Source organism: Triturus cristatus, chromosome 1_2, assembly GCF_964204655.1.
Source record: "Triturus cristatus chromosome 1_2, aTriCri1.1, whole genome shotgun sequence".
Classification (NCBI taxonomy): domain Eukaryota; kingdom Metazoa; phylum Chordata; class Amphibia; order Caudata; family Salamandridae; genus Triturus; species Triturus cristatus.
This window is the reverse complement of record NC_140580.1, coordinates 317,120,375-317,148,291: the sequence shown is the minus strand read 5'-3', so window position 1 is coordinate 317,148,291 and position 27,917 is coordinate 317,120,375. Positions and strand designations below refer to the sequence as shown.

Below are 27,917 nucleotides of genomic sequence, written 5' to 3'. Positions count from 1 at the left end.
GATTCTGTCATGACCTCCATTACATGGCTATTTAATTATGCCTGTGATATCGGCATAATCATTACCTCGAACTGCCAAGACCCCAACATGGCAGTTTCTCTATTCCCACTGCAATCTTAGCAACTAGAGCTCTACAGCTATGTCAAGGTGAATGCATCTTGATGTAATGGTTTCATTGAATTACTGGTATGTCAATATAGGGAGGAAGCACCTTTTTAGTAACCACATAACATAATTAGAAATGCACCATAAATGCACTCATTCTATGGATGGAAATTAAAGTCATATTAAAAAACTTCTTTTCCAGGCCAAAATACAAAAACTAAAAACCAATTACACTCCATTAACACTATATAATCTTGTTTTGCACTTATCATAGCACTGAAACAGCATTTCCTCGTGGTAGCTATGAGATTATTTGCAACAAAAACAGAAAACAAAGACAAACTCTTGATTCCGTTAGGCCTCCAAACATCCATTCTCTATATTATCCCCATGATATCTTTATATTTAGCAAAAACGTCCCGAAGAGTAAAAATAGGCCGCATTTTATGTGAGTTGTAAACTCATCTATACCAAAGTCTCCATGATTTGTATTTGGCATTTGCTTACTATGATCTTTTCCATTGAGGTACCTATTTATTTATATGTATATGACATCTACAGGTCTTGTAATCTTGAAACCTCAATCCTATCCCCAACTGCCTGATGAATGTAAACCCATGGGTAGCACAATTTGTTTCAGAAGAGTTAAGGTAAATCAGAGGCCTTCAGTTTTGGCCCTTAAAATCAATTTTAGTGTGCAACACTTATCTTTCGCTCCAGAAACTCCATATTTGTTTCTACCATTCTACACCACATAAAGCAAGAAATATGGGTTTAATAATGGGTGTATCTTTCTTGCATTCTAAACAAATTTCGATCAGAATCCTCTCCTGTAGCCTCCACCTTAAATCCAAAAAGAACATCATTTTGTACTAATTTAGATGGCAAAAGAAGGATGGGGCGATAATAGCAGTGAGTTGCCTAACTGTGTTAACCTCTGCTCCAGTTGCGAAAGCAAATTACCAAGCTTCGTTTGAAGAGATTGAATGGCTATCGACCAAAGAAAATAAATCTTTGTAATATGTGCCTCTCATTTTAAGAGAAAGCCAAGGGATTTCAATTGAGTCTCAGATCATGAGACCGATTTATATCTTGGTGGTATAAAGACACTGTTGGAACGGCGACAGAGTATCTAGTGACCTAATAATAATGGTCCTCCCACCAAATTAATATGCGGGCAGATGTTAGGTTTAATTGCGATGAAGGCTACTCAATCACCACACTAATTTAGATGGGCGGAATTAGAGGTCAGTTTTCACTGCCTGTCACCGCCAGAAAACCCTGGAGGTAAGGGGCACTGAAAACTGCTAAATGCGTCCTTTGCCAGCTTGGGGGTCATTTCTAAATGTGGCGGGTGTCACCTCCCTCAGGGCAACTGAGTAATTTTCTCTGTCTCCCTGACGAAGAAACAGCCACCCGCTATAGTATAAACTATGCCCCAAGTTAACATCAAGTAGCATTTTGGACAAGTATCTATAGAGCCATTCTCTGCTTATCTCAGAATCAATAAAACATAATTATATTCAACAAAAAACATGCAGTGTGCTCTGTCTTCCAAATAGAAACATCTAGGTCTCACCTACATACCAGGGGAGACTTTAGATTCACCATTATCTGCCGCTAATTTCGAAAATCTCTTACTCTCAAACTTTGCACTTACAATATCCTCTTCTTTTCCAGGTTTTTAAAGTGTTGGTGTTCTATGTCACACACATTTTGTAACATGGTTCTTAAAAGGGTGTTTTACAGAAATTCACTTTGTAGTACGGTATTAAAAAATTGTTAAATAAATTACAACCAATGGGATGTGGGCTCCGTGATGCTGTACGTTCACCACACACTTTTTCTCTGCCCGCTCCTTACGACTGGAAGACACAACATGTCACAAAAAATAAAGGGACATAGAAGAAAAAACCGTGGGGCATGGGGGCACTTGAGAACTTCCACATTATGGGAGGGGGTGGGGGGGACGCCCATATAATATTTATACAAAAGCATGGAGACACAGAGGGACAGGCTCACATTACCCAAAAGCGCCCACACCACGGGAAGTGGATCTCGTAGTTAGATTTATTTCCAGGTATCAGTCTGCCCCCAAAGAACCCACAGTTTCTTCCAAAACTGAAAAAAGTTCCAGGAAAGGGCCGCATATGTATAATAAGCCAGGCATGTGGCGAGGGACAGGGGAAATGCACAACTACTTGACAAAATCCTAATTTACCCTCCTCCCCCACCTGCAATCGCGGCCTAATTTGGAATTCCATTAAAGGTATTACTTTGGCGTGGAGGGTGTTTAGATTTTAATTATTTTTATCTCACTTGCAAATGTTTGTGATCTATTACATTCCACATATGCCCTACTACAACTAGACTGGGAAATTCTGACCCATGCGTGAGCAGGGGTCATCATAATTTTGAGTTGTGCGGAGTTTACCCTGCCTGGTAATTTCTGTGTGTGACAAAGTCCACACCCTTGAACTTTACCCAGGGAACATAGACATAAGTCAAACCTGCTGATAATATTTTGGGAAAAATGGCGGGAAAATACGAGGACCTGACGATTTTAGGTGCGGAAAGCCCTACTATCCAAATGTGCTGGACCATTTGGAAGGGCTTAACATGTAAACTGATATATTTATCACACCCAATTCCTACCAAAAACCCCGGGGTATCAGATTTTGTTGGGTGAAATAAATCGTGCATCCCGAACCGGAGCACTCGTAATCAGGGCCATGACTACATTTTTACTATTTTTAGCTGGCCACCACCTGGAAACCAGATCATTTCTCACATGGATCCGTACTAAGATCTGGTTTGTATCTTCGAGTGTGAGCAAGAGGCTTAGTAATAGACTCTCAGAGCTTCACGAAGGACATGACATGAGGATCATTATGCGTGGGGGTCAAGTGTCTTTGAACACAAACTTGATAGCATAATGTCAGGAGCATGTTGCACTACAGAATGATTAACTACTCGATGTAACCTTTTCTTGTGATTATCATTCTGAGTATTACTTTTATTGAATTATTATTAAAATGCCTGTCCCCTCAAGAACAACAAATATTTCCAAAAACAGGTCATGCCCAAGTCATACAAGTTAATGCTAAACAACATTTAAATTATTTTAAAGAATAAATACATAAATAAGCACTCAATTACTGAAAAAAGACACTATCAGTATGTTAAGTGCAGAAGATGTAACATTACTCACACTAATACACTGGATTAAGTTCAAATAACACATGAAGGTAGTCCATACTGCATTCATTTGTATTGAGGGCCTCATTTAGGGTTTGGTGGACCGACCAACAAACTAGGGTACCAGAGACACAGTGAAGAAATAGTGGCAGCTAGGAAAACTGCATGAATGAATGAATGAATGAAGTCATTTGTAAAGCGCAGGCTATCACTCCGAAGGAGCATCTTGGTGCTGAAAGCGGATAAACTGAGTGTCAAAGAGCATGGTCTCTGATGGCGCCGTTATCAGATGAGTGATAAGGCCAGACTATCTGGTACTGTGAAGATCCAGGTTTTCAGTCTTTTCTTAAACATGGATTCCAGGTGTGTGAGTCTCAGTTGGATGGGTAGGTAGTTCCATGCTTTTGTTCCCAGGACTGCCATTGGCTTTCCTCCTCTGTACATCAGACGGAAACAGGGGTGTACTTATACATTTTCCGTGGAGGATCTCAAATTGCGTACAGGGACATAGGATTTTATTCTAGTCCTGAGATATTTGGGACTGCTTTGCTTTACAGCTCGAAAGGTTATTACCAGGATCTTAAAAAGAATCCTCTTGTGTGATGGCAACCAGTAGAGGATTTGAAGGGCCTCAGAGGCAGATGACCCCCTTGGTAGTTTCAGTACCATTCAGGCTGCTGCATTTTGGACAGTGTGCAGCTTTTTCAGAGTACTCTTCTTTACTCCTGCGTAGAGACTGTTACAATAGTCTAGGCATGATAACATTAAAGCCACTGCCACGGTCTTACATGCTGTAGCTGGAAGGAGGTCAAATAATTGTTAAATAATTTGTATCCAATGGAAGCAGGCTCCTGCCACCGACAGTGCCTGCTGGTGAAAGGAGAGGGAGGTATCAAATCTGACCCCTAGGTTCTTAACAGTATCCACTGTATTGGTGGTGGGGGGGGGCTGTATCTGTCAGCCACCACAGTTTGGGTGTGAAGTTGTTACATTTTTCCAGCAGCATAATCTCCGTCTTTTGGCTGTTGCACGTAAGGTGATTGGCCTTCATCCATTCAAAAACAGCAGAGCGGCATTGTTGGAAATGTTCTTCTGCTGCTGTGGATTCTTTATCCAGGGTTAAAATAAGCTGTGTGTCGTCAGCGTAAGACACAGTCTCGATGTCAAAAGATGACACCAGGTCTAATAAGGGCACTATGTATATATATATATATCATTGAGGACTTCGTTTTACACCCCCGCGGGCACTCGAGCTGGTGTGTGGCCCGTGCTCATCAAAGTGGGAGCATCACTGTATGTTTGGAGCGCTCCTGAAACCTTTCAGCCGCCCACCCGGACTTCAGGTACCAGCATGCAACTGCCTGTGGGAGTGTCAGCGCGATGCAAGTGCACATGACTTGGAGGAGGGGCATAAAGAACATTTAAACAGGAACGGTTTTTACAGCAGCTGTACTGTGTGCTGACCCCCGATGGACCCTGTGAAACCGGCACTGATGAAGGCGACTTACCGCTGAAACGCGTATGCCATTATGTTTCATGGACTGCCAGCACTGCGAATTGCCTTGATCTCATGGACTGCCAGCACTGCGATAATTGATCGAAAATAAAGCCCTCAAATGATTCCGCAGTGTGTCGTGCTTTTTCTCTAGGGAACAAGCATTGGTTATATATATATATATATGGTGCCGATCAAAGAGGAACGTTACCTCTCTGTTGGTTCCTGTAACACTTTCAGGCAGCGCGATCCCTCCACAGCCGAAGCCGCCGTGATATTTATTATCCCAAAACTTGCTCAGATTTGAGGCCGCAACTCACCCGCAGGCGGCTCACAAAGCCCTTGTATAGCTCATTGCAGTTTCCCATCACAGTGTTTAATCCTTTGGCCTGACGCGCGTTTCGAAGCCCATTCGCTGAAAGTGTTACAGGAACCAACAGAGAGGTAACGTTCCTCTTTGATCGGCACCAGCGGGGAGCATCATTGACATTGCACAATCTCATCCGGGAGCCTAATGGAGGGCTTTAAATGAATCCTGAAATGTCATGCAAGAACGGAACCCACTTGAGGGGAGTGAAATGGCCCAAAACTACACATCCCAGCAGGCACTGGTGAAAATTGAACTCTAATTTAAGAGAAGACCAATGGTGGTCGTAAAAAAGCATGCTGGGAAGATGTGGCACAAACGAACTGTCTTGCGTGAGGCCTCTGATGAGAAGCGAATGGGCTTCGAAACGCGCGTCAGGCCAAAGGATTAAACACTGTGATGGGAAACTGCAATGAGCTATACAAGGGCTTTGTGAGCCGCCTGCGGGTGAGTTGCGGCCTCAAATCTGAGCAAGTTTTGGGATAATATATATACATATATATATATATATATATATATATATATATATATATATATATATATATATATATATATTTTTAGTCCTCATTCACCACCTGCATCAGCTAAATAAACAGTAAGACCCCATATCGACCTTGGTGCCCTGAGCTCATGTTATTGCCTATGCATTAGGCCGACCAGGCCAGCATCTTTTGTTCGAGGCTTGGTGTAATCATTGGACCAGTGAAGCTTTAAATCAGCCTCATTTCCTTACCCCAGAGGATCAGTGGGGACCAGATGTTGTTATCCTCATTGTCCAACGAGCCCAGATCCAATCTTGCGGTGCCCAGTGCTACCCTCAGCCAGTTCTCGTAAGACGGAGGACTAGGATCCTTCCACAATCTACAAATCTCTCTACGCGCAATCAAAATCAAACTAAAAAATAAGCCCACCTGTATCGCAGAGAGCTGCCTTATAAGATCGTTATCTAGTCCAAAGATTACTCGGACCGAATTAATATGGAGTTTAAATTTAAAGACTCTTTCCATGGCGGACTCCAAATTGCTCCAAAAGTCACCCATGTGTAAGCAATCATAAAAAATATGTATATCATCGGCCTCAGCCAGGTTGCATCTAGGGCACCTAGGAGATGAACAGGAAACAAATTTTGCGATCTTAGGCGTGTAATATAATCTGTTAATCAAATAGAAATGTTTTTTTTTAAGAGAGGCAGGCTTTACAAATTTATATAAAATTTGAAGAGACAAAGTATATAAGTCAACTGATACATCTCCCAATGTAGTGGGACTCCAAACCAGATGAGAGGGGGGAAACTCTTCATCCTCGACGTCTAATAGGCTCCTATACCAAAGTCCGACCTCTTTTTTCCTTGAGTTTACATTCTGAAGTATAGTTTCTATCTCCCAATTTCCGCCTATGAGATCCTTCTCTGCTGAAAACCAGGAACATAGTTGCAGATATTTGAATCTAGAAAAGGAGTTCCCAATTCTTAGACTTAACATCTCCCAGGGATGAACTCCATCGGACGAAATGAGGTCTGACCAAATCCTGATTCCTGCCATTCTGATTGGGGAAGCCAAACTGTCCTTCAGACATACAGGTAGTCCCGGGGAGTCCCAAATTGGAGCATAGGTCGAGTAGTATCTTATCCCCCACTTCATCCTGATTTTATACCACACATTGAGTGCGGATTTTAAAACTTTTAAGCGGACCTTCTTGAAGAACCTTGGCGCTCCAAATTTATAGAGGAATCCGATGTCCCCACCCTCTAGATTAGCCATAGCCCTCAAGATTCTCCCCCAATTAGTATCTGCAGGACTTAAAAGAAGACAATGTATGTTTTTAAACTGGAAGGCAAAAGAATACAAGAGCACATCTGGAAGGGCTAATCCGCCCTTTAACAATCTTCGTTTTAGCTTCTTCCATGATAATCTGGAGTTTTTATTAGCCGATATAAAGCTGCCTATTTTACTTTGGATTTTTCCCAATAGTTTCCCTGGGAACTCGAGAGGGATAGTACTAAACAAATACTTCAATTTAGGCAGGATTACCATTTTAACCAGATTTACACGGCCATAGATAGTAAGAGGTAAATTCTGCCATCTAGAAAAAAGATGGTCAATTTACTTTGCCACTTTCCTCAAGTTGACCAATGGAATACTACATAAGTCCTGCACTATGGTTATCCCCAAATACCTAAATTCCTTACTATTATTTTCAAGCCAATTTTCAACACCCCAACACATTACCTCGGTCTTGGAGGAATTAACCATATACCCAGAGTACAGACCGAATTCCTGCAGGGTGGCTTCTATCCTGGGAAGCACCTCCAATGGATTATTGGTGTAGACAAACAAATCATCCGCATAAAGGGCCAATTTACACTTATAATCTAAAACTTGAAAGGGGGTAATTTGTATATCTAGTCTCAATGCTTGAGCAAGGGGTGCGATATAAATATCGAACAATAACGGTGAAAATGGGCACCCCTGTCGGGTACCCCTTTTTATACTGAACCTGGTTGTCAATAAGCCGTTTAACAAAATGACTGCAGAGGCGCCCTCGTAGCACTTAATGAGGGTTTGTATAAATGTTACACCAAAACCCATCATTTTTAAGGTTTCCCATAGAAAGACACAATTAACACGGTCAAATGCCTTGGCTGCATCATACGCAGCCACAGCCAAGGGCTCTGACACTGCCAATGCCAAATCAATGCTTCCTATCAACTGTAAAGTTTGCTCCTGAATGTACCTACCTGGGATAAACCCCTTTTGGTCGACATTAATCAACCGTGGGACTATCCTGGCCAACCTCCCTGCCAAAATGCTGGTAAAGATTTTATAATCCGCATTAAGCAGGGAGATTGGCCTGTAAGAGTCTGCCTTAAGAGGATCCTTTCCCTGCTTCAGGACGAGTACTATTGTTGCCTCTTTTCACGAGGGGGGAACCTTACCATCTGCACTATAGATGTAATTGAAAAGTTCATATAGCCTAGGAACTAGGACCTCCTGGAGTACCTTATAAACTTCCCCCGGTAGAACATCTGTCCCAGCAGCTTTATTATTCTTGATCTTCTTAATATGAAGTTTAATTTCCTCTTCTGTAATTGAAGCATCTAACATATCATGCCCTTCTGCTGTCAAAATTGGTAAGGCCTTATTTTTTAACAATTCTCGAGTGTTATTGGGACTTGAAGATGTCTCCTGTCCATACAGATTAGAAAACACAGATAGGAGGCACCTTTGCATATCCTCTTGATTACAAGAGGTTTCCCCCGTCTCGTTTATTATCAACTTATTGATGTTATTTTTTACTCGATCCGCCTTGATTTTCCTTGCTAAGGTAGCTCCTGCTTTTTCTCCATATTCATAGTTTTCCATATTATGAACCAGCCATTGTGCTTTAACTTTTTGGTCTAACTTTCCTCTATACTCCAATCGCAGGTGTTCCAGGTCTCTGAGAGTTTGTGCCATACTGTCAGCTTGACTACTTATCCTTACTCTTTCCAAATTGGATATCTCTTTTTCCAATTTATGGAATACTGACGCCTCTTCTCTATTCTTGGCACATATCAGACTATGTAGCAGGCCACGGGTATGGGCCTTAAACGCGTCCCATACATAATCTAATGACGTCGAACCCGTATTCTCTAAGAAATAGTTGATGGTAGATGTTTTAATAGCACAAATTATTTCCTGGTTGGATAGCATTGCCCTTTTTAATGTCCACCTAGGGGTAAAAGTGGTCCTTGGCTTATCTCCTAGATATGAGAAAGCTATAGGGGCATGATCAGATAAAATACTTGGGAGAGTTACTATATGCTCCAGATTCTCCAGCCCCAATCTATCCATAAGGATGTAATCAATTCTAGAGGAGTGCCCATGCTTTTTACTGAAGAAGGTAAAACCTGGTTCCATTACCTTCTTGGCCCTCCATGCATCAACCAGTCCCAGCTCACAAATCATATTGGTCATTGCCCGGCGCATACGCGGGGCCGCCACATAGTGACTGCAGTTCGACCTATTCTGAGTTGGATTAAAGAGAACATTAAAATCGCCTACAATTATTACTGGAATAGTAACATTTACCAATTCGTTCTGTACTCTGAGCAAACAAGACGGGTCGTCGACATTTGGGCCGTAATAGGATATTATAGCAATCTCAGTACCCCGGATATCTGCCAGGACCAAAATCCATCTGCCGGAATGATCTGTTAATACGGATTTTATGGAGCCGCCAACTCCCTTATTATGTAATGTCTGCTCAGAACAACAAAAAACTTCAACCCATCTGTATTTTCCAAAAACAACCTTGGACTCGAGGTTACTCAAGTGGGTCTCTTATAAGAGGCACACTTGAGCTGAGGATTGTTCCAGATAAGTCATAATCAACCTTTGTCTTCGAGGACATCGTAGCCCATTGACGTTCCACGATATGAAGCCTATCCTAGTGGTCATTATATCTAAGTCTACTCATCTCCCCCCTTTTAGCTAAACACCCCCTGAGGAACTTACTCTCTAAAAAGTAAAAAAAGATGGAAAGAGGACTTTAAAAAAAAAAAAATTCCCTCACTGCAACCCCACCCGTGCTTCGCTTTCCTTCCACCCATCCCCCCCAACTATGTATAAATTAAAAAGTGTTGGGCTCAAAGCTGAGCCTTGGGGAACACCCGAGAGCAGCTACTTCTCTGTTGATATGTAATTGCAGAGTGTTACTGTTTGTCTTCTGTTCCCCAAGAATGATGTTAGCCAAGCCAACGCTGTATGCAAGATCCCCACTCTTTTTAACTGTTCACCCAAGATAACATGGGAGACAGTGTTGACTGCGGCCGAGAGATCCAACAGAATCAGCACTGCCACCTTTCCTTGATCCAATGCGAATTTTAAGTGTCTCTGAAGTGTGTAGCAGCGCTGACTCAGTTGAATGCCCGGCCCTAAATCCTGATTGCCTGGGGTGTAGCACGTTGTTTTGTAGGAGAAAATCATTTAGTTGTCTGTTTACTAGTTTCTCCGTTATTTTACTTAAGCAGGGTAGTAAAGAGATGGGTCTAAGATTGGACAAGGTAGTTGGATCTGGGAGGTGTTTCTTTTGGAGTGGTTTAACAGAGGCAGTTTTCCAACTATCCGGTACTACAGCTTGCCTGAGTGAGGAGTTTATGATCTGATTGATTATTGGATTAATAGTATCAATAAGTGCATGTAGGATCTTCGGGGGGCAGGGATCGCATGGAGAACCTGATTTACATGTGAAGATAGCATGTCTGGACTGTTCAAGGGTGATCTCCTTAAAGTGGTTTAACATCTGTCTATTTTCTAGATCCTGATTTGACCTTTCTGTAGATGAGATATCCATTAATTTAAAATCCTTTTTAAGGTCTCCGACCTTTTCATCAAAGTAGTCAGCAATCTGGTCACATAGTTTTTGTGACGGGGTAATTTCCTGATCGAGCATCTTAAGATGAGTAAAGGATCCTACAATTTTAAAAATCTATTTTTTTTTTTAATCATACGCTGCCTGCTTAGTAAGGTTGGTGTGGTTAACATTCTTTTCATATTTGATATTCAAATGATAGTCTTTAAGTGCTGCTCCGAAGATGATAACTCTTTGTTATTATAGTTCATCCTCCTATTCCGCTCGAGTTTTTCTACGTTTGCCTTGTAGCTCTTTTAGCTGAGGGGTGAACCAGGGAGCCGAAGTTTTACCCAGGGAGGCTCTGCTGAGTGTGGCCACCGGTGCCAATGTATTGGCTAGTGCAGCCATCTAGGCATTAAAAATATTTGTGTCAAGCGAAGGATCCCCTGTTAGTATGGGTTTACGTAATTCTGCCAAGGTGTGCAGATTAGGGTTCGTTAACACTTTATTCCATTTCTTCCTGGTTATTTTGCAGGTCTGATCGGATTTTTTTCCCCCTGTATATATGGTGGTACCTCCAATCCCGAAAGGGATGAGCTTGTGGTCAGAATAGGTTAGTGTAGCCGGAGCGTCGACTGTGAGATTGTTAGAATTAGTACAAATTCCATCCAGGGTATGCCCAGCCTTATGTGTTGAGGTCGTTATCAACTGCTTAAGTCCTAATGTTTCTATAAAGTTTTTTGTAGTTGCTTCCAAATGAAGGGTAAAATCCCCTTATATGGTGAAGTTTGAGTACCTAACTATCAAGGCACTGAGACTTTCACCAAGGGTGTCTAGAAAATTAAGGCTGGCCCCTGGTGACCGATAGATCAAGCCTTCTGCAAATACCACTGAGCTAGCTAATTGGAGACAGAAGCCTAGACTTTCTGCTCCCTTAATCTCTGTGATGTCAAATGTTGAACATTTTAAAGTGTTCCTGTGAAAAATTGCTAGCCCCCCCCCCCATCCCTCTCTGTACAGGTCTATCTCTTCTGGATATAGCATATCCTGGAGGAAGAGATTGTATAATGTCGGGGTTGGTCCTGTCCTTTAGCCATGTTTCTGTGATAGAGAGGCCATCTAGGTTATGATTTAAAAATAGATCATATATATGCAGGGCATGTTTTTCTAATGACCTAACATTCACCAGGCCACAGTGTAATGGTCTAAGGTCCATAGTTGGGTTTACTTTATGGACTTGGTCGATGGTAAGTGTGGTACTGGCTTCATATCTAAGTTCATAGCGGCATTTTAAGCATGTGGCTAAGCTTAGTATTTTATCTACATGCAGGTGGTGATGATAGTCACTAACTTGCACGTTGAACAACAATAATTCATCTCTGGAATAGCAGTAGTTTGGATCACGACCATCAGCATTACTGGCCCTGGCCGCGTTCGGGACGTGGATGGGCTTGGCTTTGGCGTGCCTTCGGCACACCAGCGGTGCGCCCGCTGCGTGTGCCCACTGCACGTCGGGCTCAGCATGTGGAATATATTGCTGGGCGGAAGAGTTCAGCGCGCTATGCTCCTCCCACCGGAACACCTGAGGTGGGGGGGGGGGGGGGGGGAGTGTCTGAAAGCCCCTCCGCAACAAACGGAAAACCGCACCGGACCGAGGGCCAGATATGAAACCAAAATGCAGTAAGAATTTTTCCTTTTCCTGCTCAAACTAAAAACATCCTTTCCTTTTAAAAGTTTTGCTAAAACAATCACATATAAATACCCTGTCTAAAAGGCCCCGTTCACAATGCAAAAAGCAGAATTATCAGCAAAGTAGTTAGAGTCATTAAAAGATACTTAAAAAACGGGATAACGAGCATTTGAGGCAAGCCCCTCTACACTCACCCGCTGAGAGGCCGGCTCAACATGTGTAATATATTGCTGGCTGGAAGAGATCAGCGCGCTATGCTCCTTCCACCGGAACACCTGAGGTAGGGGGGGGAGTGTCTGGAAGCCCCTCCGCAACAAACGGAAAACTGCGGCAGACTGAGGGCATCAGATGAAACCAAAATGCAGTAAGAGTTTTTCCTTTTCCTGCTCAAACTAAAAACATCCTTTTAAATGTTTTGCTAAAACAATCACATATAAATGCCCTGTATCACTGCACCACCCAGATTAGTCACAAAAAGTTTTTCTCTTTTACTTTTATTTTAGCGCTGTTTGCCCACCTGGATGCCACTAAAATTACTGCCTAATGGGTCTGGAACTCACCGAGGACACTCAGACAAACACAATCCTGAAGAAGACCTTGTCTAGGGTGAAACGCGTTGGTTGCATCCATTTCTAACTTTCAAAAGAACAAAAAAGAAGAAATAATAATAAAAAATCTCTTTAAGAAGATTTGTCCAGAATTATAGAATTGTTCTTGTCAATGAACTTGATGTTGCACGTGTTATGTCAATCTATGTGTTGCCTCTCAATCTTAATGTTCTTAGGAGAGACACAGCCTCTCTGTCAGACATGCCGCTACCCAACTGCCAATTTTTGAATTTGCCCCTGGTGTGGTGGCCCATTTTGGCAAAACTGCATTACCTAGAATGTAGAAGCAGCTTGGGAGCAAGCTATCAATGGAATCCCAGTTCACCACACCATGGTAAGCGGGCCTGGTCAGCATGGCATACTCTTTCCCATGACAAACACCCAGCTCCTCGGTCTGTTTTGGAAAATGTAAAATCTCCCAGTGCCTACTGGACATTGACTATATTTCCTCTCTGGTATTTCTCTGCTGGCATGATGATCATGGATAGGAAAAATGCCTGAAATAGTGTGAAAAGGTCTGCCCAAGATAGGTTTGGTTTCCCCTCACCATGTCCACTGATGATTGTACAATAGTTTCTAGACCACGCTTCTAAATGACTGACTACTTCCCTCATACTCTACACCGTATTTTTCATCAAAATGACGTGATAAATACCAAGAAGCACGTTCCACTCACTGTGCCTGTGATCAATCTTTGGGCGAATTGTGACTTAAACCATTGGGCTGATAAGAGGTAGTATGCTGTACCAAGCAGGCCTCCGTACAACGGCTTCAGCGCCCCCCACTTTAGCACCTTGACCGGGGCTTGGCTGCCATAGTACATAAAAACGTTATAATTTTTTTATACCCATTTGACTTTTTTGGCACTGGCCTCCAAACAAAAGTTTATTAACAGCATTGTCGAAGAAGAGTATCACACCGGGCCCCAGCTAACTCTTGCCCTTATCATACCTTCACCAAAGGACTACTACCGATCAGCGAAGCACTAACACCATCTTCTCCAACCGATCAGTAAAGCACTAACATCCACCTTCAATGCCTCCCTCAACTCAGCTACATTTACGGATACTGGGTAATATGCCGCCATCATGGCCCTGATAAAGAAATCATCCATTGACCCAGCCACACTTTCCAGCTATAGATCATCTCCCTCCTACCATACCCGACAAAGGTCTGAGAGATACTGATCAACCGATACCTCACCAACTACATGAGCAACCACCAGCTCATTGATGCCACCTAGTCCGGATTCAAGCCCAATGACAGAACAGAAACAGCATTCAGGGCTGCCACAGACAAAATTGCATGATCCTTGTTAGAGGAGACACAACAGCCCTCATTCTCCTGGACCTCTCTGCAGCATTTGACACAGTCTCACACTGCATACTCATCATGTGCCTGAATGAGACTGACATCCAAGAACCAGCTCTCTGTTGGATCGGCTTTATCTTAACAGACAGAACACAAGCTGTCAGCCTGGCTCCTTACGCCTCAGAAAGGCACAAACTCATCTGAGGAGTGCCTCAAGGTTCACCGCTCAGCCCCACCCTCTTTAACTCATACATGGCCCCCCTGGTCAGTGTCATCCATGCACATGACATCAACATCCTCTCCTACACCAACGACATGCAACTCATACTCTCCTTCTTGGGCAATACCTCCAGCACAAAAAACAAGCTCACCACCTGCAGGACTGAAGTCACGAACTGATGAAAGACAAGTGTCACAAGCTTAACACTGACAAGACAGAAGTAGTGATATTTACCAAGGACAACTCACTATGGGACTCCAGCTTGGGGCTGTTCGAACTCGGACCCACCACCCACACCAGGAACATCGGAATAATCAACGGCAAACTGGACATGCCCGCACAAGACACCAATGTCACTGCATCCTGCTTCCAGACCCTCACCATGAAGAGAAAGATCTTCAAATGGCTCTTAAGAAACACTAGAAAAACTGTCACTCGCGTCTCAGCCACCAGCAACTTGGACTACGGCAATACCCTCTACAGCAGGTTGTTAGACTTAGAGAGGTACAGACCTGTTTTGCGATATCTCTATTGTGTAGCGTTATGCTATGCAATACTTTTAGGCTTGAAAACTTGTACAGAAGTTCCACGATGCCAACACTGTGTTACTTTATTGGATCTAAATAGGGTTTCTCCAATCAGTTCTACATAGAATAGGCTCAGTTTAGGTACCTTAGATTTACTCATGCCTAGACAAGAGGACAGCAAATCATATACAGATCATCAAATTCTCCTCCTTATATTCTGCATTGCTATCACCGAATTCCTTGTATGCTTTATGTTAATGAGACTAAATTTTGTCAGACTTTTCGTTCTTCCAGTAGTTATTCTGTACTTTTGCAATATATTCTTGAGACTTGTGAACATTAGTTTGGCTTTGAATTTGTAATAAACACATACTTAATCTCATTTGCCGACTTTGTGCCCTCACTGTGTGACCAAATTGGTTGCACTGCAAAGTTAATTTGTGACTGATGTTAACTCCTCTTTATTCCTCATGCACTTAAAATGGTTAATTGCAGGAAAATTTGAATATTCGGCCCAGCGCCCTGTCATACCCTTTGGCCACACTGTTTTCAGGATTCTCTCGGGGAAGAAACCAAACAAGTGCAGGGCACGGTCACCTCAGTCACTCAGTGCCATTCGAAATGTGGTAAACAGTGGAGGGTATTTATTTTTCCAGGCTACTACCTTGCCTCAGTACTTGCCCCTTTGTGCCCTGTGCGGCAGTGTACAACTTCACTGACGGCATAAGCCAGCTCTTATGTTTTTTTTAAGCAGGCTTTGTTAACCCCTTCTGTGCCCGCCCCTTTCCCCGCCCTGTGCCGGCCGTTGAATTAGCGGGCGGGGTCTATGACGAGCTGGACTCGTCATGGGCACAGCGCCACCGCGGCCCATGACGAGTCCAGCTCGTCATGGGCACTGAAGGGGTTAATGTAGCCATGCGCTGTACCCACATCCGGATGTGAGTACCTGCTCTGAACTAAGCGCTCACCCTTGGCCAACAAGGGTGGTAATTTGGTGATTGTCACTTCACTTAGCTGCACAACACCGCTACCACAATTTTGGACTCATTGACTCAATTAATGCTTGTGATTTAGCCAGGCAAGCTGCACCAAATGTGTTAATCGTTGCTAGGAATCGTGTCCAGGGCACGAGTCGGAGGTACACACTGGTGGACGGTGTCCATACACTATTTTCACAGGGTGAACGCCATCCACCCTGCCAAGAATTTGGGCTCTGCGGAATAATGTGCCTAACTTGTCCCGGTGTAATTTCCAAACACTGGGATACTTTCAGCAGCGCCTGCACGTTGTCTGCTTTCCATCTGCAAGAAGCAACAACGTACAGGCAGAGACGGGGCTTTCTTATGTAAGACTCCTGCTGGGCCCATAACAAAGTCCAAATTTGAGGGGTCATCTGGCTTCCTTTTGTTCAGTCTCCTGGCTGGGAGCTTGGAGTCAGGAGCCTCACACCTGATGTAAATGAAGCTGATGTAAAACAAAGGCTCACTCCCTGTTAGCACTTCAGACATACTTAAGAGAGACAGCTTTACACTTTATTCAGTCCCTGTTTATGAGATATACATGCACTGTAAGAATGTCAGATGTGTTGGTATTTCCCAGTATTTACACAAAGCAAATTGCATTTATATAGAGCTTACTACACCTGAGGAGGCGTTTAAATAATTTAAGCACCACTATTTTTTCTTGTATGGCCCTACTCATCCCAATGCAGGGTGTCAGAGTGCTTTACGTCAACACATGCATATTACTTGTACAATAAATTATATAAGTTTGTAAATGAGTGCACATGCTGTGATACATAAAACTGGTGGATTGCAAGGTGTAGAAGTCACATATCATCTTCCATAGCTCACTGTGCTATTAACCGCACACAGAGGCGCAACTAGAGCCAAATTTCGGATGGGGGCTAAGAAAAAATTTCGGGGGGGGCTGAAACTTTAAGCAATAGGCAGAGTGGAGCTGCAGGGGCTCGTAGAAGGGGTGAAACAACAGCGAGGCCTCATTAACATGCAAATGGCCTTTTAAAGACCTGTGAAGTGCTCGGGTGCGGCAGTGTGTCTGCCCGGGAAGCTGTCTCATCCCGGGCTGCCACACACGACGGGGGGGGGGGGCTGAAGCCCTTCGAGTCCAATGGGTGTTGCGCGCCTGACCGCACAATGCGCTCAAACGTACACATGATAGACCTGCTAAACATCTATGTGAGGGCTTTAGATCTGTTGTCACTTATTGTGATGCCACTTCCTGTAAAGTCGTAGCTTGTGATGCCACTTTCTATTATGTCAATTCCTGTGATGCCATGTGTGGTGCCGTGTGCTGTGATGTCACTTGCATACTGCCAAACTATGTTAGTCCCCCCACTTCTTTTTCAGGTCTCGCCTGACCCAGCGCATGCGCTGGTCTGGCGAGACTTATTGAGAGGGCTCCAAAAAGTGCTACCAGGCCAGCCTAGAGCTACAGTGCATGTGCGCTTTGCATAGCCAATAGGTCTCGCTTTTCTGACCTTATACGTATTTAGTTATGCAACTGTTGCATGGCTAAACACTTATAAGGTCCCAAAGCCGAGACCAATTGGCTATGCCAATGCTTATTAGGACATGTGCCCTGATCGTGTCTGTTTCATAACAAGAGCGTGCATCATCCTAGACCTTCCAGGGATGCCTTGGAGAGTCTACCAGCGTGGCTTGTACGTATTCAAAGCAGCTCAGATTTAATCTAATGCACAGAATTCGGAATTGCACGGTTCTTTCTTTTTAATGTGCCCCTTTCGATGCATGCAACTGTAAAGGAATGCTGTGCACATTTCTTGTGGTGGCGTTATCATAACATCCCTCTAGTGGCTGCACAGCGGAGCCTGCTTTCCACGTCTAGCACGGCACTTGAAAATTATAGGCTGGTGGGTGACGTTTCTTGGGCTGCAAAGCATGTGCGTGCCTGACAACATAAAGTGTGGTTGAGGCAAACACATCTAGCTGATCAGTCTATAACTTCTGTTTAGCTCGATGTGCTGCATTATTGGCAACTTGTCATACCAGCCCACTTCAGCTATCTAGGGTCCTGGGTTTAAGTGGGAGTGGACAGATCTTTTTGGAAAATTTGGTATTTGCAAACAGCAGGATGCTACTGATAAGCTGACAGGGATGAGTGCTATTCAGTTCCAACTCAGGCTTCAGTTCCAACTACGAGTTCCAAGTCCGGTTCTGGACTAGTGAGTATGCTCCCATTCTACCAAGAGTCAGTGCGAATTTTCTTTAAGTGTAGGATCAGCCTATGGCCCTTTGACCAATGTGCTTATATTTACCTTCTACATTTACCTTAGTTTTTAATTGATTATGTGATTGAGGGTACTTTTAATGCTTTCACTACTCCAATGGAGGAAGGGTGTTCTCCGATTTCCACAAGTGGCTTTTCAGTCACAAGTCATGAGACCAGATCCTCGCTCAGCCATTTGTCACACAGTGTGATTTCAGGCACATTACATTTACAGACTGCTTCAGGCGACTGATCCAGAGCCACTACATACCGAAGAGAGAACTGAAGAACACTGGAGGGGACTTGCTACAGCCTCTCCAGGAAAAACCTGAATGTAAAACCATGACTTTGGTGAGCCGCCTCTAAACATTAAAAATATAATTAGCATGCAAAAAAACAATAGGTCTGGTGTTTGCAGCCAACCTTTTAGCTTTGCCAGAGTTTTTTTGTTTTGTCATGATTTTTGTGCAACTTTATTGTTGTAGGATCTGTGCAGTTCTCATAAACATAAACATTAGAAGTCAGACAAAATGAAAATATATTTTTGTCTTGAAAGCACCCATTGTCATAGTAGTTACTGGCACTAAGAGGAACTACTTTTTTATGCAGATGCATTCCTTGTAATAGAGCAGAAATCCCATCACAGTGAAGTAGGCCAATGGCTGACATGGGCTGACCCATTGCCCCATGCTAGAATGGGCGTAAGAATGAATGTGAACGACATATCGACTGCCTAATGAAGGAAGAGGGTAAATGAAATCCCCTATAAGTAAGTATATATTAAATATATATACATTTATAATTTTACCAAAATCAAAAGTTCTTGGCTAACGATAGGCCTAATAAAACATAGGGACAATCTGGGGAAAAAAAGAAAGGACTGGCTCAAACTCCTCATTTTGTTGGTGAGCTCCCCCATGTTTCATGGTGAGTAGGAAGTGCATGAGTGAATGAGTGAGTGATCAAGCAAGGGAGTGAGTGAGTGAATAAGTGAGTAAATAACTAAATGCATGGGTGAACATACCAGCGAGGAAGGAAATGAGTGGGTGAGAGAATGATAGAAAGAGCAAGTCAGCAATGAAATAAGTGAGTAAGATAGTGAGTGAGCGGATGGGTAAGCAGATCGGATCTGTGAGTGCCTGAAAGTCAATGAATGAGAGATTGAGCAATAGTGGAGCAAGTGAGTGAATAGTTATGCACACCAGTGGAGTCATACTGCTGATTTTACAGCTTGCACTGTCAGCCTCAGTCTGCCAGGATAGAGTGAAAAGTTGTTGATTGGTCTTAGCCAAGAAGAGGAAAGACCCTGCTACCTCTGTCCAATGTTATTGTACTAAGCAGTCACTGAGCCTGATTGAGCCCTCGGTGCCCCCAAGGTCGGACTGGCCTATAGGGCAATCAGGATGTGCCCGATTGGTTGGTCTGACATATCACCATGTGGGCCGTTTTTTGCAGGTTTGGGCCAGTATTATGGCCAGGTCGGCCGGTTTTTACTCTTGATTTCCCTAATATCACCACTTTTTTTCTAACTAAATCCTTTGCTAATGTGGGCCACTTTTATTTTGGTGCCCGGACCAAGTTTTTGTCACAGTCCGACACTGGGCACACCTAGCCTTCACCAGCATTGACATAAGACGTTGGTAGATGGTAAAACCTCTAGAGGATTGTGACGGTCCTGTAACAAGACCCTGATTTTTGATGGAATAATCCAGATTGACGTGAACATTCATGTGCAATGTTGAAAATATAATTTCTAGGGCCAATCAAGAACTGGTATTAATTCAAATTCCTCTGTGGACGACGGGTTGCTAAAAAAGCCTCCATCGACAAGCAGCCTCATCTTATGCAGTGAATCAACCGTTAAACAATGCAAGTTATGTGGGATCAGGTGGGAAACTGGCAACGAGGAAGTACATCAATTCTGCTTTAGAACATCTTCAGTGCGTATTATTTATTTCATTTTACTGACTGATTCTCAGTACGTAGAAGATCAAGAACCACGATCAGTCGAGCTCACAGGTACATCACAACTGAACAAATACATCTAAATCATGTTAGCTGAGCTCCTACCGAAGCCCGCACTCTGCAGTGGCTCTTTAAATACGACGTCACGCAGAGACGGCCCCTGTGGGTCAGCGGGTGCCTTGCACCGGAGGCGCGTCTCACAATCTGAGCCAAAGGACAACGGGACTTCCAAGAACAGAGCTGGCGGCAGCAGCCAAGCAGCACAGACAGGCGCGCGGAAAACACCATCCTACACTTCTGCGTTTCCTTCTGCGCCAGAAATAACCGGGCTGTAGCGAGGGACAAGTGTGGGTATTTTTGGCAGTTCGCCGGCCTCGGCCTGGAGACAGAGGGTCAGTTTAAAAATACATAAATAAATATACTTGTCAGGCACGTCGAGGGGCAGCCTGCGCTTTTGGACGGGTGGGACATCGGGCTCAATGACTTCCCTGCCCAGCCCTCGCCCCCCCCTCCCCCCCCGGGACTGCCCAGTACAGGTGGTGACCGTGAGCATGGCGCGAGGACTGCCCAGTACAGGTGGTGACCGTGAGCATGGTGCGAGGACTGCCCAGTACAGGTGGTGACACTGCCCAGTACAGGTGGTGACCGTGAGCATGGCACGAGAACAGCCCAGTACAGGTAGTGACCGTGAGCATGGCGCGAGGACAGCCCAGTAAAGGAGGTGACACTGCCCAGTACAGGTGGTGACCGTGAGCAGGAGCGAGGGCAGCCCAGTACAGGGGGTGACCGTGAGCACGGCGCGAGGACAGCCCAGTACAGGTGGTGACCGTGACCGTGAGCACGGCGCGAGGACAGCCCAGTACAGAGGGTGACCGTGAGCACGGCGCGAGGACAGCCCAGTACAGGGGGTGACCGTGGGCACGGCGCGAGGACAGCCCAGTACAGGTGGTGACCGTGAGCATGGCGCGAGGGCCGCTTCTGAACCACAGGTCGCTGCATTGAGACCCCTGATCGCTCACACCACACTCAGAGACGCTCTACATATCTCTATCCGTCTGAAACTCCGAATCATTCAAAATATTTCCAAGCCAACAAGACAAAAAAAAGTCTCAGAAAGTGAATGAATAGGGTGCTACGTTCCATGATATTAATTGGTGAAATCACATGAAGAAGTAACTCGTCTGATATATCTATACTACTCCAACTCCTATCACTACTACTCCTATTGTGACTTCTATCACTACTTCTACTACTATGGCTTCAGTTGTTGAAACCACTGGTATTACAAATGATGATACAGCGACAGCTACTACTGATACGAATTCTACTCCTACTGACACAACCACTACAGCTACAGCAGTGACGAGTACTACTACTACTACGCACTCTAATTCCACTACTACTACAACTACTACTACTGACACAACCAATATTACTATGACTATTACTGCGACTGCATCCACTACTATTGTTACAACTACGAGTGCTACAACTGGTAACACTCCAACAGATACTTATTTCTACTATTAATACTTCTATTTCTGAAGCTACAACAACTACTGCTGCTAGTACTAACTACTATATTGCTATGACTCCTACTACTACTTATATTATTGTTGATAGTAACTTGAGGTGATATGTAGCTCAGTAAAGAAGAGATGTTAGTTTTAACCCACTCAGTGGTACTCAAATTCAGAAACAGCAAAACAGTCCCAAGGGGTCAACCCTATCACCCTTGGGTCTCTGAAGAGATCGCTGGAGCAGGCACTGCTACACATGAGAAAGTGACCATGGAGTCTTACCAGCCCGTCGCAGTTGCTGATGGCCACGCGCGCTCCAGGCATGTCGGATATATCCCCAGTGAACACACACTCCCGGCGGACTGGCTCCTGGAAGAGCTCTTGGAAATCCTCTTGCCACTCAGCCAAAGCTCTGGGAGCCACCAGCCGACTATTCGGTTTGAGGCGCAGATGCAACTCCTTTCCAAATACGGTGACGTTAAAGTAGACACTGCCTTCGTCGTCGCTGTGGGATCCAGCCAGGTTGGGGACGCTCCGGGCTACCCTCTGCCAAGGGCGCCGTGAGGAGTGCTTCTCCTGGAAGCTTTCTCCTGCTGAGACCACGTGGGAGAGATACCGGCCGCGGGAATCCGTACTGAATGGGACAATCACACCATATTCACCCAGCTTTGCAAAGCGATCCACTGTAGAAGACAAATATAGATTTTATGAGGAAAGGTCCAGGAACTGAAACATTGAACAGCAGGTAAAGTCGTTTTCCCAAGAGTATCATCAATTTGACTGATAATCAATTTCCCATAACTTTTCAACAGCTTTGTTTTTTCTTTCCCCGTACCAAATTCTTCCATTTAAACACAAGCCTCACAGAACATGGTATTCAATCACATACTTCATTATCCTCTGTATCTTTACAGTTACCTGGATAGGCCACACCATACAGTCCATCGCACTAGGCTCTTATTCACTGAATTCAGAGTCTGCCCCAGTTGCAGTTTAATGGCAGCCTTTATCACCCTAACAGCCCCCAGAATAGCAATAATACACTTGGTGTTGATTTCTCCTACGCCTGTCCAGTCAAAATGGCGAAGAGTACAACACAAGTGACGCTAAAAGCATACAGGAAAAGCAGTGGGTTTCTTTGTCGGTCACTGGCTAGATACTCATTTACCACAAAAATGTATTTCAGGGCAAAGACAGCCTACACCTTATCCAGCTAGACACACAGGGCATGCTCTGCTGATCTGGAAGTAAAGATAAAAGAATGGAAACTGCACAGAGGTCAACCACTTGCAGGTCAAATCTGATAACATAGTATGGTGTTAGCACTTTGGATCACTCCAAAACCAGAAGAGAAGTGAGCAAAAAATGAATTTCGAAACAAGTTACCATTGACCTTTGTTGGCATTCCATCCCTTGCACCATGGCACAACTGTGTGAGGTAACATTTCTTCTCTGACAATGTAATAGACATCACCACCATCAGGTACAGAAACAACAAAAATGCAATGCCATCAGATTAGCTTCCCCTTACCGCAAAGGGACAATTAATCAGAGTTGAGGCTGCACTGTACCCTGGGCATCAAATGACCCAACCCCATTTGGCATCCATACCTCTGCCCCCTGACCCCTCACCTCCACTAGTGTAACGGTTTAACAGGGCAGCTATTGACTGGGGGAGCCTGCTTATTACAGGGTCCCATGGAGCTGTGCATCTCAAATTTCCTGGAGTACAAAAAAGCGCATCTGTATTTTAAAGCACAAAAAAACAGCCGGGGGCTTGCAATTGGCAAAAACATAATTTAGCTTATGTTTCTTTTGAGAACTTTGTTCAAAAACATGCAAAAAAGATCTGCAAAAATCAGCCTCTAACACAGTCCAGAAAACCGGTGTTACTTTAAATACCCATTTTACACAGTATCTTAGAATATGAAATGTTCTCCCGGAAATACTGTAAAAAGGTCCCACGAAAAGCGACGCTGGTTAATTCCTTTAACAAGCAGCATCGCAGCGTTTCATTTGGTTACCTGATACCAAGCAGCGGACAGCGCTGAAATGAATGAACATATTTTTTATGAATTCATACCTTCAATCCTAGTTGCAGCTGCAGCAGCCAGCCAGCAGCTCAGAGCGAAAAAGCAAGAACACATTCCATACATGTGGGTAAAATCCATGAGGTGTTGCTCTGGGGCGAAAAAAAGGTCCTGCTCTTCCTCATTCAAGTTACCAAGTCAGCAGAAAAGTTAAGTCAGCGAAGGTCGAAGAGTAAAAGTTTTCCTTTCCCTGGCGTCTTTCCCCTGCTTGATCCTTGTTAGCTGTTGCACAGAGAGAGGATGATAAAGCAATCTTTCAGGGCTCTGTGCATGCAGCCAGGCGTTTTACAATCTGCTCTCTCCCCCCGCAGCTCCCGTTGGAGTGCCGCAGGCTGACAGATCAGGGGAGGCACACCGAGAGGGTGGAGGGAGCCAGAGAGACCGAGACGGGCTCTGAGTGGCAGACTTTTTGGCCCCCGGTGAACTGTGCCTAACTGAAGCAAGTCCCATCCATTTAGGAAGACGAAAAGGAAGGGAGGCGTGAAGGGGGAGCGAGGGAGGGGAGAGAGCTGCAGCTGAGAGAGGGAGGGCAGGCAGCCCGTGGGAGGGGGGGCGTTGAGGGGTTCTGCCTAGAGATGCATGCACATAGTGACATCATCAGAGTGACACTCGATAAGGTGCCGTCACACCCCCGGGCCTCTGTTGTAATAACTTCAGGGCAGCGAAGAGAGGAGGGAGTGGGGTAGGGAGAAGAGGGCAGCCATATGACGGTGCAGAGTGTCAGAAGTCCAGTACACAGGTGGTAAAAAAACACAAATAGTGACATAAATAATTAGGTGGATAAACTTGCAAAGGGACTGCAGCCACCATGCTCTCGGGATGCCTTGTGTTAGACTCTCAGACATAAAAACAAATTAAATGGGTGCATATGGCTGCGAACCTCATATTGATTCATACAAAATTCTGCTTAGTGCTGACCAAAGAGAAGTTTGTCGCTGTGGCCACAATTTACAAATGTTTTTAAGCAGGCTGCACTAAATATGTTCCAGTATGCACGCCTGTGTGTCCTTTTTGGTAGCTCCCCATACAGACCAGAGACCTTAGGATTCCCCCAGTGTAGGCACAAACTCTTTATACCTGGCTGAGGAGAGCCTACAGCATCTTCCCCAGCCTGGATACTCTCCAATGACTACGCCACACACGGAGCTTAGTATAACATGTCTTTATTCTTCTGTGTGTGACCACAAACTCAACATTCTAAACCTGCATTCACTTCACTACACTCTAAAGTTCTACGGAGTCCATCAGGGGCCACAAGGGTTCCATCATTACAAACTTACACAACACTACATTTACCCCTCTGTTAAATAACAACATTTTTTTTACCAATATATACACAATCATAGCTCTTCAGTGAGTCATCATGGCGCTTTGATCACACATCCCGACAGTGTCTTCGGAAACTGGGGACAGGCAGTAGAAGTGTCCATGACCGGCGTTGGTGATGTAAAAACTTCAGCAGTCAGGGGATCTTCACTTGTCTTTTCAGACCCAGTCTCTACATTGACATCAGTGCCTGACGTGCGATGAGCCATGTAGGAAGGTGGAATCTGACTGCATGGTTGCCCCACTTTTTTCCTGGTGTTTTGCTTGTTTTCGACTTAGTCTGGCTGGGATCCTGCTATTCAGGACCCCAGCCCTTCTGCTTTCTCCCTTAAATTGATTACAAGTACTTTAGGTACACTCCATATTGGATTCTGGGGTACCCTGATAAGTCCTTAGTATATGTTATACTATGTATCCAGGGCATAGGTACCCCAGAGGCCTACCAGGGGCTGTGCATTGTATTATGCCACCCCTGGAAGCCTTCCAAAATGACACCACAGCACTGCTACTGCAGCCTAGATAAGGTGGTGCATGCACCCCTTACTGAGATATAGGTTCACTGTATCTCTCCATATCACTGCACATATAACCCTATCAGTCACCCCTATGGCAGGCCTAACTAATCCTGAATACAGGGTGCTGGGTTTTGTGTGAGAGGGTGCCCATGCATGAGCAGAGCCCCTCTGCAGTCTTCGCAACCTTTATTCCGGGGTTGTTTGTGATGCAGCCAAACCATATACTCTTAAGTGCATTATAACCAAACGGTAAATGCTAACTTTGGGATGGCTGCACGGAAACATGTCGTGTTTGGTGTCAAACACCTTGGAATCATACCCCCACACCAGTAACTGGTGTGGGAGTATGATCCCACCCTTCTAGAGGGAGAGACATGACAGCATTGGCATACCCGGTACCAGCTAACAGAGCCCTGGCATCACAAAATGGATGCTGCCAGCCACAGACATGAGTCTGCCCTCCTGCTGCTGGATGAAACTCCAGCAGGGGAGGCCTGGACAATAGGTTTCCTGTCACAGGGAAGTGTCACCACCTCCCAGACAGGCTTTAGTGTATTGGGGCTGGGTGGGTGCACTCCAAGAGTGCTTTGAAGTCAGCACTGGGGGCACATTTGGTGTCCCTGTGCATAGTCCAGCTCAAACCGGTGGCAGGGGCTACCAGCCCCTGCTCTGGTGCGAAAATGGACAAAGGAAATGGGTGTAGCCACCCCTCTTTCCTGACCCTCCCATAGGTGGGTCCCTAGAGTTTGTCCAACCCCTTCCTTGGGTATAAGATAGGAACTCCTGGCAACAGGACTTTAGATTACACCTGGACGAAACTCTGATACTGCATCCTGGAACTTCGACAATCTACATTGAACTAGATGACTGAAGAATCTCCCTTGGAGTAAAGGAGTTACTCCCCTGCAAGGCAGGCACCAAAGACACATCTGTCCAGTTTGCATCTCCGAAGCTCCCGCTGGACTCGAAGAATTTTACAACACTGGAGGTGGGTTTCCGTGGTCTCTGAGGTCGATCTGTACACTCAGCAATTCTGAGGCCTGTATCCCTCATTGAAGACCATGCAACCTGAACCCCTGGACACTTCGACCATTTGCAGAAGCATCAGCTTTCCAATTACTCCTGCAGCTGAGCTTTGGGTTACTTGTAGTCCTGACCCCGAGCAGCATTTGCTTTGAAGATTGCCCGCCTACACTCCATGAGTATTCCGTGAGCCGGCCCTTTGTGTTTTCTCTTGAGGTCCCTTCACGATCCCTAGTCCATCGACTGGTGGGTCCCTGTGAAGGCAACCTCACTTCTAATTGGGCTTACCTGGTTACTCCAGACGTGCCCTGACTCTCCATCACTTGGGGAGTCCCCAGGACCTTGCTGGTCCGCACTGAAGCATCTTTTCTCTTCCTGCATGGGTTGCTTTTACCAAAGCTTGTTGGGTCCAATCCGGGCACCAACACCGCAGCACTCATCATCCTTTGCGGCACAGCTCAAATCCAGCTCCTGGTCATCGTCGACACCTCCTGGTCCTCGTGGCTGCAGAGTCAAGATTCACCTCTTCGCACCTGACATCGGTGGGCATTCATCTATCATGCCCCTGGTCACTGGCAAGTGACCCAGACTCTGTACCCTCTACCTACAGGTTCTTCTGATCTTCGATCCAGGTTTGGATCACACCGGACACTTTTCTCCTTCCCGGCAGCAGCACTTTGCAGCAGATCGCCATTGAAATCAATGACGATTCCCGACACCATTTGACACCGGCTTCCTGGGTGAGGTAACTAGAGTACTCTGGTGCTCCCGTGGGTGCTGGCCCTAGAACCCCCTAAGTCTAAAGGGGTTTTCTCAAAGTCCTCTCCTAAGTGTCCTTAACTTCTAAAATTCCAACCACGACTTTACCATAGAACAGTACGGGGCTCGCGGCTGTGTTCTCACACTGCACACATCCCCGTAGGTCTCCTGTGTCACTGCCTTGGGTGGGTCATTGGGGTCCCAGCGATTCTATGTGCTCTAGGCACTGTGTCTAGTCAAGTTGTGGTTCTTATACCACTTTCTTAATATATGGTTTGGTCCGCCCCTAGGGCCCATTGTATATTGTGCTATTTACGGTCGTTTTAGAACTGTATTATTGTGTATCTTGGACTCTAATCTCATAAAGAGATTAGTAGTGAGTGTTTAGAAATAAATACATATATTTTATTTATACCTTGTGTGGTTCTCCTTTCATTTAGTAATTCAGGAGGTTATAATCTGGTAAACCAAGCTGCTTTACACTCCTTCAAGACTTAGCCTGAAGGCTGCTCTCCATAGCTACCACTAGGATAGCTTTCAATAAAGGTTGTCTTTAAACCTATCATCAATAAGGGTTGTTTGGACTGGTGCAAGGTGCCCACTATAACTAGTGGA

The 27,917-nt window shown here is 44.9% G+C and overlaps 1 protein-coding gene across 1 annotated transcript in view; it reads right to left on the bottom strand.

Moving 5' to 3' along the window:
- Positions 1-24,079, bottom strand: part of ADAMTS14 (ADAM metallopeptidase with thrombospondin type 1 motif 14) — a 446,572-nt gene extending 422,493 nt beyond the window's left edge. Inside the window, exons 1-2 of the mRNA XM_085603877.1 lie at positions 23,673-24,079; positions 21,872-22,272 (exon numbers count right to left, since the gene is read on the bottom strand). Of these exons, the coding sequence (XP_085460003.1) occupies positions 21,872-22,272; positions 23,673-23,760 (489 nt within the window). The 5' untranslated portion in view covers positions 23,761-24,079. The remainder of the gene's footprint in view (positions 1-21,871; positions 22,273-23,672) is intronic.
- Positions 24,080-27,917: the final 3,838 nt, after the last annotated feature.